We start from the raw sequence: 13652 nt of genomic DNA on the forward strand, positions 1-13652 counted from the left end.
ATGCACTCACCAAGGAACTGAAAGAAACCTTGGATACATTTATTGCTTTAATGCTACCCTGGCTGATTTACTTCGGTAATGCCCACCTGCTATGCTGTGAACTGAGAGGGGCAGTAGTGAAAATAAATAAATACAAGATCGCGCAACCGTCACTATTAGCATTGACATCACACTAAGAAGCTAAATCACACACGAGTTTCTAATGCATAGACTTTGAATATTTACTGAACCCATCATCTGAATTTTAAGATATTCATGACGTTGTGATGCCAATCTGAAGTACTCTTTAGGAGCTCGCCCAGGGACTCGGTTATCTTTATGCACAAGTTTTCTTGAATTCACATTTACGGGAAGCGTAATGCACACTATATTTTCTCCTGCGCACTGAAATAGCACATGATTGACAATTAGAAATGAGAAATAGCGTTTCCTTGGAGGACGCATCACTTTCTACGAGATAAGGCTAGAAGAAAATAATTTTGAACGTGCAGACATGAAGTAACAATTCTGATTTCAACTGGTTACCTTAAGTAGTTTTATTTTAATGAAAATGTGCTCTTGTGAAAAGAAGATCCGTGTAACCTTGTCACCGGTGGGTGAGTGACTGCGACATCAAAGAGCTTCCGCACTCTTAACTGGGTGGCACACACTGCAAAACAAAACAGAATATTTTAAGGAGTATTTATATAGGATTAGCAACCTCTGTGGCTTAGCGGCTTTGGCATGCGGCTGCTAAGCAGGATATCACGGGATCAAACAATGAAAGCGGCAGCCTCAATTTGATGCAGACAAAACTGAAAACCTCCGTGTGCGGTGCATCTGGTGCACGTTAGGTATTCTATTCAATTATTGCAAGTTTATTGCATAATTTAGGAATGATCCACAGTTCTGCATATACAGAAGGAGGTCCCCAGGTTTATTCGCCATTGGCGCAGCCTTCTGTGCAAGTAAAACGAGTAAAACAACACAGTAAAAAAAGCAAGGCGAGGCACTTGTGCATTCGATGCACAAGTGCTCAAAATATTCGCTCATTCCAGCGACTATAGGTGGCGCGATGGTAGGTGAAAATGGCTACCGAGACGGTCATAAGACGATCTCACAAGCGTGTGCATCTCGAGCAGAAAAGCACGTCAGGCCCTCTGGTTTCGCTGCAGACCATACTTTCTCTCGCTAATGAGACGCAAAGGTGTTTAAATAAAGGCGAAGATACGTTCTACGCCGGTCACATCATATGCTGTGGCATCAAGTACATTACAGACACCGATGTCAACGTGGAATCGCTCTGCCTGCAGACGAGTGCAATGAAGGGCCCATCATGCTGTGTGAACGTCGTAGTACGTCTAGATACAGGCCCTCTCAAGGTCAGTTTGTCGTTACTAACCTTGAAGCTGCTCACGCGCATGAAGCCATATATTTGTGGGTTCACAAAAAGTTATAAACGCAAGCGCATAGTGGTAACAGGTAGTTGTTTTTCAAGCGCTCCTGTTTTCAACGAATTAATGCTCTGCAGTAAGAAACAAACTTTAGTGCGAATCCAACCATAAACTTAACAGAAAACCGCTGTAAAATACAACAATTTGCGAAACTCGTAACGTTCAGGGGTGATCACTCTCGCCTAGAGCCTCGAGTGGCGTACGGTGGAGCAAATAAACTGAAATTTAGCGCAGCTGTTTGACTAGCGGGGCGGTTTGAGCAATGCGGGTTGCTGCACATGCGATTATTATTATCTTTCTTCCACTTCGGCGCGTCCATGACTATTCCGAGACCGAACCGCCGAAATGCGTCGCCGATTTCTATCACCGGGTGACTGCTTCGGAGCAGGGCCGCGTGGCGCCGCCTGCGTCGCTGGAATGATCAAATATGCGAAGTTTCTCCCACTACGGCGTGCTTCATGATTGTACCGTAGTCTTGGCAGGTAAATCCACCAAATTTCAAAGCAATATGTACTATTTAGGCCATTTCCAAGGAAGATCCTTTTGTATTTTATTACAGTTACATTTCGCATTGTTTCTCCTTTATAGCTCTGATCAGCATTGCACTGACTCAAACGTGTGTCCTTATCTAGTTACCTAGGATGTAAGCCTCACGCTCACTGGAACGAATGTACGCCACAGAGATTAAAGTCATTAATTATGCTGCCATATTTGCTATCTTGTTTTTGCCTTTTCATAATGCAGCTGTCAAACTTTTTTAAAGCCAGGTTTATGTGAACTAATATGCTCGCGGTAGAGATATTGGCCACAGTAATTTTTGACAAGTACTAGATTTAAGAAAAACTTCAACATGCTTCCTACAAACGTCATCGTTTTTCATGTGCGAGAATGAGCTAGCAGAACTTGAGTCACGAATATCCTTACAACGTTCTGCACCAATAAATGAACACATCGTCCTGTAATTCACATTCTGCGTATGCCCATATAGGACGAAATAATTTCGAAGAGCGCACAACGAAGCTATGAATATTTTGTACACATTGCTGCATATGACTCCACACGAGCGGGAGTAAAAAATTGGCCACGGCTTAGATCAGCTAACCCTGTATAGGCAAAGCGAAAGCTTGGTTTAGCCTCATCAGGTCTCGGTTTCTCTTGGTTAACCTTTGATTTAACTGCAATTATTATACTTATGTATACAATCACCGTTAAGCCGGGTATTATGGCTGTGCCTAGGTCGATGGCTAAACATGTCTGTGATTAGGCTTGAGTAGACAGGCATGGTTCTATGATGCGAAGCGTGTTGTACCACAGGGAAAGCGCATATGCTAGACATGAAAAGAGACGCCGCGAACATGCGCAGTGTTCAAGCACAAACGGACAGGGCGCGAAAACGGTGGCTGCATTGATCTCATCGGCGCGACGGCTGTTGCACTCCGGACCCGCTCCAGTGAAGCTGCTCGCCCGGGCGATACCAATGGGGTGGTCAGGCGCCGCTTGGCAACGACGGGTCCCCCGCTCTCGCGCAACGCTTAGAGAAGATGGTCCGGCCTCGCTCTCATCCATGGCCAGCCTCGCACTGACTAGGCGGGCGCGGCGCTCCTCTTAGCCATAGAGGAGCGCCATACAGTTTCATACAATAATTACTACAGGGAACTCTGGTGCTAGTGTCTACGGGCGCTGCAATGGGAGTTATAGGAATTACTTGGATTTGCCTAAACTTAATCCTTCTGGCTTCAAGCGGCTTCGTGACTTTGTAAACTCGTCATTTTCAACATTGTACTGTGTAATAAATAATTAAAGAAACATTGGTCCTCTCCCACTGAAGCCAAGAATTATAGGGCCAATGAAACCGGTGACACCACGGGCAAGCAAGGAGGTGGTCATAATGAGAAGGAGAGCGTACAGAAAATGCTGAAGCACCTGTTAGAGTCAACGCGCGTGAGTCTGGGTGGTCTCGAGAATCTGGTCGCTAAACATGCCCTGCAGGTGCTCGCCGTGCTGGAGCAGCTTATCGCAGCTCTTTACATGCTATAAAGCTTTGGCGTTTGTGCTGATCACGCAGGGGAGGTCCAGGCACCAGCTTCGTCCGAGCGCCTCTATCTAAGTTCACTTCGATTGGTGACTACAGGCTTGATACGGAACCTGATAGTGGCTTCAGGTATGATATTTCTGAATGTTTATCATCAGAATGTTGAACTTGCTTTCCCCGTTGAGCATCCCTCTTTCTGTGTCATCATCATCCCTCATCACACCTTTATGTCCCCGTTCCCCCTCAACCTGCACAGAGTAGCAGGCTAGAGCGCGTTAACGCAGGCCGACCTGTCTGCCTTCTTCAAATTCATGATCTTAGCGTATTAAAATTGTCCGATGGCAGAATTCGAACACAGGGCCTCTAGCACAGAAGTCTGATATTTAAACCATTAAGCCACAGACGCATTTTTTCTTTATTTGCAGACAATCGGCAAATACACCAATACACCCTGCTGCCACCGTCTGACAATATTCACTTTACCACAGCTGCGCTTTGAGCCTGTGGTTGAGACTACAAAACATTAATTTTGCAAGGGCATCCATCAATAATAACAGTTTATCGTGATATGCTAATTTCTGAAACACTTTCCGCAGTTTACTCATATTTTCAGCAAAATAAGAGTTTACTCTTCTCACATTTGTATCACAATTCCTTACAGACATGCGGTTTCTCCAGATACTGTGAAGGCCGAGAAGAAAGAACATGTCATAAGGTATGCTGTCTTGCACTGTGGCTAGGTAACGAATACCATTTGGTGTTAACGGCAATTCTTCGTTAATTGTTCTTTGCATAATATCCCAAAAGAAGACCGCACTGCAACAGTCTTGAAAAACGTGTTCTATAGTTTCTGGTATCTTGCAAACCACAGTTAGCCCCCCCCCCCCCCCCCCCCCTCGTAAATAGTCCCCTATTTCTTCGAGCCATGTTTTCACAGGCAAGGTATTAGGGTGTAGTTTCACAAAGAATGTTTTTACTCTCCCTGGTACAATCATTCGTTTCCCACGTTTAGCATGTATTTCCCCTGGCCTTCGCGGTACATTGATCGAAATAATGCTTCTTGGAACATAATCTCTATTAAATCCGAGCTTATCCGCTTATGTCTCACTGTAGCCAAATGTTCTATGGAAAAGGGGTGGTTTAAAAATCTAAATGCGACGACCACCTCACATAAAAATTTACTCGTTGCCTAACACGCACCCTCCCTCATTGATACAACAAGCCACGGGCGCATGTGAAAGCGATGTGAAACGGCTTTATGAATTTATCGTGCGCATGCCAGTGACTTGAGACGCTTGACGCGTTTCGATTTTGCCACTTCGACAAGCTCAATCGTTCCAGTTAGTAGCGATTGCGCGTGTTCGCAGCGTCTTTTGCACTTCGGGGAGTATAGATTGCTCTGAAATTTAGGGCAATAGGATTTCTATAGCGTAATTTACAAAGCTACAAGAACGTCTGAATTCGCAAGTACGAAGATCAGACGAGTGCATGTACTTCCCGTCATTCCCATGGTAGGACAACGACTGCAGCGCCAGAGTTCCTTCTAGTATATTGTAGGAAACTGTATGCTCTTAGCCAGGCGCGCGACGGGTCACGTGGTCAAGCAGTGACCCTGCTGTGGAGATCCCATGCGCCATGCCGGCGGTGGAGCTCGGCACGGCGAGCCACCTGATGCGTTGCCCAGGCTACGGCGCAGCTGCGGTCATATGAAGGACGAATTGCTGGCGACGGCGAAACTCGGCTCGACGCAACTGGGGAAGTGTACGCTTTGAAAACCTGCTAATTAGTTATTAGGATGGTGATCGATACCAGGGTCATCTAATACGCTTCTTCTGGTCACAAAACTCCCGCTTAACGCTATGGGAACGCTTCACATTGTGCCCGCTGTGTGAAGGCCTCCAGTGAACGCCAGAAGGGTTCTGTGCGTGCTCGAGTGGTTGCGGAAGGATCAACTGCCCGTATAGGCGTGTGAATATTTCAGGCACACCGTGCAAATGACCGCCCTGTTTCTTCAAAATATGTAAAAATTTAAGCGCGAACACCTTTCAAACAAACTAGAACGCGCGGTTTCATTTCCAGGTTCGCCTGCATTTGTATCAATAGCTTAATACACAACTCAAAAGGCGCAATTGGGACTATTCGATTGTTAAAAACTGGCTATATTGCTATTCAATATCGCAGTATTGCACAATTGCGCGTATATTGTGTGGGTTGCTATTTTTAGCGCTCCTTTTAGGTGTTGGCATTTCAATCTTTTTTCTCAGGATGCATCTGTTCTCGTGATAGCTAGAATGCCCTACATTTATTGTGTGCATGCGTGCCGGTTCCATTACAATGGCGCTTAACTCTACTAACTTGAACTGCAAGAAAACTAATAACTGCCTAGATGTAGTTACTAAGATACTAGACTAACCAATGACCTACATTGATTGCATCACTAATAACCACCTAAGCTAACTCGCTACACTAGCTAATAAATCCTTTATTTCACTAATACCGAGCTTAGCCAAACCTTACGAGTCGGTGAAAACGCGATTATTGTTCAGTGTTACAAGTCACACTAACAGCTTCGTCTTAAAAGCCTACTTTCTCTATGCGGAGAGAGTAACTGTAGGCACAAAGATTTATTTATTATAAAGCGTTATTGTCTTCATTGTAGGAACTGCTGGATAAACTAATTTAAGTTTTGTGAGGAAGACGGAAAGACTGCTTGTCTGTCATCGGAATGTTGTATAGCGCATATTCAGTAACATACCAGCGCAGCCCTTTATTTATAGTATTCGTGCACCCTTCACAAAAAAAAAAAACTGACATCACCATGATCTCACCAGCCCCCATGGGATACTTGGGTTATAGTGCTGGACATGTAAATTGTCCGTATCGAGAGCACACGACCCGATAAATCATTAAAAACAGGTTGATGTTAGCCTGGATGGAATGAAATAAACGCCGGAATAAATTGGTACGAGGAGGGAAGCTTCCCACACGCTAAAGAGACTCTTTCTAGTTGCTTCAATGACTCTACACACGCAATGTATATCTCCTGACATCTCTAACACCGAAACCAATGGCGGCCTTGATTCTTTATCTTGAGGGTCGTCGCATCCGCTACCTCCGACATTTTGTGCCCCTTATGTTAGTTGCATTTCCACAAGGATTTCAGTGCCACTGGTCTTCGCTGACATTGCTGAGCTGTTGCCGTGGCTGCGGAATGGCTAGCCGCCGTAAATTCGAAGCCACCACCAGGCGGCCTCTAGCCAAGCACGGGTACATCTGGGCCTTTCAGTTTCCGTTTCTGTCAGGTACACTAGTAAGGATCTGCGCGTTTGGCGAAAAAGTGTCTAGTTGGAGAACGATATCTTAGCAGTTTAGTGGAATCCCTGCGTTTTCAACAGAAATTCGGACGAAATATTTAGCGCGCGCAATCGACAAGGGCACAGTGAAGGGGGACACTTGTGCGCGCCAAATATTTCACTATGAATTCGCACCAACTCGCCCAACTATCAGTTCTGCTGCATGACACTGTGCGTTTGAATGCGTGTCGCCAACCATCTTTTTGCACTGTGTGGCTGCGCGCCAAATATTTCACTATGAATTCGCACCAACTCGCCCAACTATCAGTTCTGCTGCATGACAGTATGCGTTTGAATGCGTGTCGCCAACAATCTTTTTGCACTGTGTGGCTAAGGTGCTGCAACTCTATCTTTATCTATCTAGGGACAAATCGATACAATGAAGGTTCATGGCATTTAGGCAAGAGCTGCATGCACTTGACTGCATCACCCTCATCAATGGTATGCCACTTTTGAAGGGTGGAACACATGGACTTATTACGAACATTTAACTCTTTCATGGAGCATGTCGTACATGATCGAGCAAACATGCTCGTCAGCGTGTGATTTACGCACTGATATACTCTGCTCGTCGCGCCCAAGCGTAGCGATCCACCTTTAAAACAAAGGTCCATGAAACGTGCAAGTAAAACAGCGACAAGTAAAATTGGTCGTACATCTAAAAGCTCCAAACTATAAAAATACCTTGAGCTGTTGAAAGCACGCTATGGAGATGAAGAATTGAATTCGATGTTTTGATTGTTAGAGGCCGTTAGGAATACTACCCATATTAGATTCAACACAGCATGGCAGGATAAGCATATTTGTGAAACTTGGTCAACAATTTCTGGTTTCCAGTAACACAAAAGACCTTGCCAAAAGAATAAAAAGTCGTACCATCTTAAAAGTGAGGCAAAAAAGTCCGCGCCCGTAGAAGAATAAATTGCTTCGCTAAAGCTTGCATAGAATCACCAAGTTTAGCGCGAGAACAACCAAGTAAGTACCACTTGTCATCGTTCAGAAAAGTTGTGCTGCTTCACGAAAACTGAATGGTAAACTGCCAGGTAAGATTTCTGCCGTATTGTTAAAATAGTATGCTATATACAAAGCTATATTCATTGTATTATATATAACAGCTTCACAAACACACCAGACTTGTTTCATGAGATATTATTTGCTAATATTTGTAAATGTGCTCTGAATCAGGTCGGTATAAAAAATTTTGCGAATGCCAGCGGCGCTAACATAGGGAGGTAATGCAGAGTTATAAACAGTAAAGGGGCAATAATGAGGCAGAGCAGCTGTAATTATTAAAATCTTGAAGAGGCGCTGTGTAATCTTAGCACCCAATTGTGCAATATGTGGCCCAGCCTTGCACTAAGCTTTCTTGATTGAATCACGCCAGTGTCACAGTCCTTATAGTAGAAAACAAATTATTCTTGATTCTTTTAGCAGAGCTCTGTTTCATTTTGGCGCAGTGGAATATGTCTAAGTAGCCGTGAATTAGGGCTGCAAAAACATTTGCCACGGGATAGCTTGGACCACTTGACTACATACCATGAGAAGGCTGCTCAATACAAACTCGTATATGGAGAACGAACGTGGTGCCTTGAATTGCGTCGGATGCACGGCTTGGTAACCCTCGTCGCTCGAGATTGAGTAGTTCGTGTCGTACACTTTTATAACCACTTGGACTTGCTTTTGAGTGGTGGTCGCCGTCTCGCGAATAAAGAAGGTCTCGGTGGGAACAAGCTCGGAGAGAACGCTACGAATTTGCACCCATGACCTGAAAAAGGAAAGAAAAGTCAGCGCAGTGCGCACTCCTTTCCTTTAAAGACGCTTTCTAATAGGCATTTTATCGCTCCTTGACTTGAGTCCTCGTTGATTATATTAAGCCCAGCTGTACAGAATTTAAGCCACAGACATTACCGTTGAACGGTATCTGAAATGCGACATTGCGTGCTCGACAAGTTCCGCCAATTTACATCTAAGATAAGCATTGCCATTGGCAGTTGGCGCCACACTAATGCACGCTCTACATTTGTTTTTCCATTTACCACTCGAACCTTACAGAATCATGCAGCAATAAAAAATTTTCGTATGATGAAGTTAGGTGCCCGTGTGAGTCCAGATTTAGAGAGAATTCGGAAGCCTACCACCAGTAAACATAACAAAGCCTGTATTGCCTGTCAGATAGCGCAAACTCGCCACCCAGTCTCTGCACGGAAAAAAAAATATTATCCTATCGTCAAAAGCAGGCTATTTTAGTTGCACTACGAAAATCAGGCCCGTTATCAATATGCATGCCGTAACGTCTTACATAAGTCTATTTCCTTTTATGTCACATGGTCACTCGTGAGTGCTTGCTTATGTTCCTTTCTTAAAGCGCTAGAGACTGAAGAGAAAGCACATGTTACAGCGGAAATCTATTTACACAGGTATCGCTTGAACGAAGTTCCCGCCGGAATTGAGCCAAAGCGTCCTAATTGCTTGATTTTGGGCATGGGTAATGCGAAAAGGCCTTTGGTAAAGAGAAAAAAAAAAACCTCGTACTTTCAGTAAATGGAACCACAGACACAGTCCAATCCATATAATTTTTATGAAAAGAGAGGCCAGGGCTGATTTATATGGTTTCCGACAGCTGCCTTCTATCCAGAAAGCAATCAAAAACTTCCAGAAGGGAAATGTTTGATATATCTTACTGCGGTAGCGTTAATGGCCCCCTGTCTCAGAAAATACGGTGCCGGCGTTGGCATCGGCGGAGTTGTCCATGAGCGAAAATTTCCGCATATGTTTAGGTATACAGGGTCCTGAATATTTGGCTGCGCGTTTTCAAGGAAAAGATTTTTCACTCACCGCTGCACTCTTCTTGCTCAAAATTTTGCAGAACCATAGCATTTTGTCGTCGACTTCGTTTAGTATAACACTTGGCGCGATTAGTCGTCTGTCTTTTAAGACAAACATGAGAACCTGTTTTCTCCTATGGGAAAAATGGCGTCTGAAAAGCCGGCCCTGGCACAGACTTGTGGAAGGAACTGCTTAGCAGACAAAATGGCATTTTGAAATCGGCCGCTTATGCGGCAGCAGCTCTGTCCTGCTGCTGCCGGCAGGCAGCGATACATGTCTATGCCAGGGCCGGCTTTTCAGACGCCATCTTTCCCATAGGCGAGAAGAGTTCCTCATGTTTGTATTAAAAGACAGGCGACTAATCGTGCCAAGTGTTATAGTAAACGAAGTCGACGACAAAATGCGATAGTTATGCAAGATTTTGAGCAAGAACAGTGCAGCGGTGAGTGAAAAATCTTTTCCTTGAACACGCGCAGCCAAACATTCAGGACCCTGTATGTATAAGATACGCCTTGCTAAATGGCATGCGGTATATGGGGGTTATATTGCCACACCATTCTATCAATAAAGTTGCTCACACCTTGTTTTACATCCTTGACAAAGTTATTCCTCGAGACTTTGAGAGTGACAGCTCACAAACGAATGCGATGAAGCAAAACACCGACAATACATGCCTTTTATTTTAGATATTCTGAGGATTACATAATACAAGTGCGAAACAGTAGGAGAAACTTCGGAATGATACAATTTCTTGGAGCGGCTGTGGACTATTTCCGGGATCGGGCCAAGCAGAGGCCCCGTCATTACCAGAAAGCTCGCCTTCATGCCTAGCATTCGCCGCAGCGTTTCCCGGTAAAGATAGCGGTTACATAAGCTGCAGTAGACGCGAAGCGTATGAAGCAGTCACCGATCTTTGAATACTCGCGCATACAACTCTTAAAGGCGAAGCTTAAGCGTCCTACAGTTTTTATCGCATATCATGTACAGTTAACCGCAAAAGTTTACACAACACGTGATCTCATAAAACGTTCGATTTTCGAGCAGGCTGTAACAGTAGTCAGTAAAACCGAACATCACGACGTTGTTAGCATATACCAGTAGAGGTTGTAAATGCGAATACTAGGCTGCGCTGTCAGGCAGCGCAGATATTCAGCTCTTTCGGAGATCTTGTGTTCTGTAAATGTTTGTGGTTGACTTTACGTACCTTGACGTCTACACGCCACTCCTACTTGCCAAACAGCCGGCAAAAATAAGGATACCGAAAATTTCATTTGCCTTAACAGCACCCTTTCAATAATGAGGACCCCATGCATGACAACACATTATTCGAAGACAGACTGGAGCAATGCGAGCTCCGCTTTCGTATTGACACGTCACCGGCACCTATTCAAAACTGAGAACGAAACCTTGTTAACCCAGTAGTTACCGAAGACACACAAGACAAACGGCAAATTACCTAAATTACCTGCTACATCAACTTCTATGTGTTAACATATATAATAGTGTTAGGAGGGTGTAGGATATACAGTACCTGCACATCTAAAAATCTTTTATGTAAAGGCCAGCTTTTGTTAACGGAAAAGAATTTCTCCCATCCTCTAAGCTTCCCCTCATTAAGGCTCTACTGTGTTCTAAAATATAGATAATGTTGCCAAAAATAAAGCTGAAACATTCAACTTTCGCAATGTCGCAAGTACTATACTGGACAGTTTATTGGTGACTTCCGTAGAGCAGAGAAAGGCTGAATAGTCAACATCCGCCACCGACTTTTTGCGGGTCCGCAGTACCCGCACGTGATCTCTCTTTTTTGAGCGTTCAAAGATGCAAATGAAGTCACATGTCGTTTTCGAATGAAAAAAATTGCTACGAGTACATTCTAATGCACCGAGCTGCATGAATGCATCCTAATGTACGAGTAATAAATAATATGTTGTCCTTCGTTTCTGGTGTTCACCAGTGCCAAAAATTTGGTCGTTGAGTAGGTTGCATGACACGTTTGTATTAGATATCTTTCATTTTTAACAATAATGATGTGTGCCTGAAAGTCTCAGTGAATGGCGCAGACTCTTGGAAAAGCCTTTAGTGAAGGCAACAAGCAATTCGCTTGACAGAAAACTTACGCACCGTTTATTCTCGAGTGGTCTGCCTCGGAACTCTATGTAAGAAGACGGGTACAGCGCGGGAGTCGTAGGTACCTCTATTCCGTTCTGTAAGAGACGACATACCTATTATATATAGACAGCAACTGTGCTAGGAAATTATGTGGCTTTGTGCCTGATTGCACCTACTTGGTCATTGTGTATTATCTGCTAGAAATGAACGCCCTGAACGGATAATCGATTCTTGGAGACTTTACAATGTTTTGTTTGCCTCTTTGTTTTGATCATGCTTCTTTTTTCCAATCGCGACCGATTGTCTTACGAGGGATAACTAACAAAACGGAATGTACCAGACATATGTGTCCAATTGTGTAAACATTTAAATGCGTGTAGACATAAGACATACACTGAGCGATATGTTGTGCTGAGTCCTTAACAAGCCATTTCTGTGGCTCTTAATTTATAGTATAAGCGCCATATAAACTTAAGTTCCGAAACCCGTGAATTCAGAAAGGCATGTGACAGGCGGTGTACATGACACTTTGAATGATGTCGAAAAGTAACTAGACCAAGCGGTCCAACGAACTATATCGTTAGTAAAAATAACTGTACAATTAAGAACTACTTTTTTTTAAATGTTTCACTGTTTGACTTCGATAATATTCACGAAAGCTGCGTGTCATTATCAAATTTCTGAACTCCTGACGAAGAAAAAGCCCGGCTGATATGCTAGCAAAGTTGACCTCTTTTATCATTATATGGAGATTTGTTCAAGTCCATACAAAAACCTGAAAAATGACAGTTAGAAAGCTTTGCAGAGCAAATCAAACAAAAACTGTTTATTTAAAAGTTGCTTATGACGAACCATAGAATAACTCTAACCTGCTTAGTCGAGTTAGAACGAAGCAATATTTTCTCACAGGAATGTATTTAGGTTACTCACACAATGATGCGAAACTACATTGCAGAACTGGGCGCTATATATTAGTTTCATACAAACTGCTGCTCATATTGAAGTGTAATCCAAGCTTCAAAGCCTTATTGGCAAGCAGAAGAATTATATTAATTTGCTTGCAAAGTACTGAATATCAAATTAATATGAAAATTTCTTAACTTTTACGCAGTAGCAAATTAAGTTTTTGTGATAGCACCAACGTCCATAGAAAATGTGCTGAAAAAAAGTGAAAATCCTAAATGTTGTTCCAGAGCATGTGTCACAGAGAAGCTGCAGATAAGGTATCATATGACTGAAATATGAGTCACGAATCACACCTTTTAAAGTGTAAGAGATTTTCGCCTAACGTATGCAGGGCATCACTGGCACAGGTATTTTGTTACAAAAGCCCCACCCAGCCAACGTGATGTTTCTGTTTATAATTTGCTCGGCAAGGCTTACTTACGGCAAATAGCGTCAGGTTTATGAGAATATCTTGTTAAAATATATCACTCAACTTGCTCAATCGAACCTCTGCTGTAGTTGTACTTATGACATATATGAAAGGCATCACGTTTTTCTTGCAGCCTTTCTTTAATCCTAATAATTGCTACCCTAATTAGGATGCCCACTTGAGGGTATCAGCGCTTAATTCAAGTAATATCAAAAGCTAGTATGCCAGACATTTGTGATTCCTTTAAGTTATCGATAATATTCTACTTGTCTCGTTTTACAGAATCTCGTTATTGTCCCTCATAGACGCCATACAATTGACGAAAGGGGAGCAACTTACTCCAGTGAATATAAATGCACGTATTTCCTTCTTATTGGTAAAGTGCGCCTCGTACACCGTCAACTCGTCTGCCGTGATCTCCAGCCTCTGCAGGGAGCTGAACTTCGGCACAGCCGGTTTTATAAATGGCTTGTCATCCAAGTAGAACTGCAAGTGTGGTCGCAAAATTAAACAGATCATAC

At 43.5% G+C, this 13652-nt stretch overlaps 1 protein-coding gene across 2 annotated transcripts in view; it reads right to left on the reverse strand.

The window, feature by feature from the left end:
- Positions 1-511: 511 nt before the first annotated feature.
- Positions 512-13652, reverse strand: part of LOC129384661 (uncharacterized) — a 46121-nt gene continuing 32980 nt past the window's right edge. Inside the window, exons 4-7 of one of the 2 annotated variants that reach the window (XM_055070261.1) lie at positions 13471-13617; positions 11769-11851; positions 8355-8583; positions 512-649 (exon numbers count right to left, since the gene is read on the reverse strand). In XM_055070261.1, the coding sequence (XP_054926236.1) occupies positions 632-649; positions 8355-8583; positions 11769-11851; positions 13471-13617 (477 nt within the window). In that variant the 3' untranslated portion in view covers positions 512-631. The remainder of the gene's footprint in view (positions 650-8354; positions 8584-11768; positions 11852-13470; positions 13618-13652) is intronic. The other variant, XM_055070262.2, reaches the window with a different exon arrangement.

The sequence above is a fragment of the Dermacentor andersoni genome, chromosome 5, assembly GCF_023375885.2.
Source record: "Dermacentor andersoni chromosome 5, qqDerAnde1_hic_scaffold, whole genome shotgun sequence".
NCBI lineage: Eukaryota > Metazoa > Arthropoda > Arachnida > Ixodida > Ixodidae > Dermacentor > Dermacentor andersoni.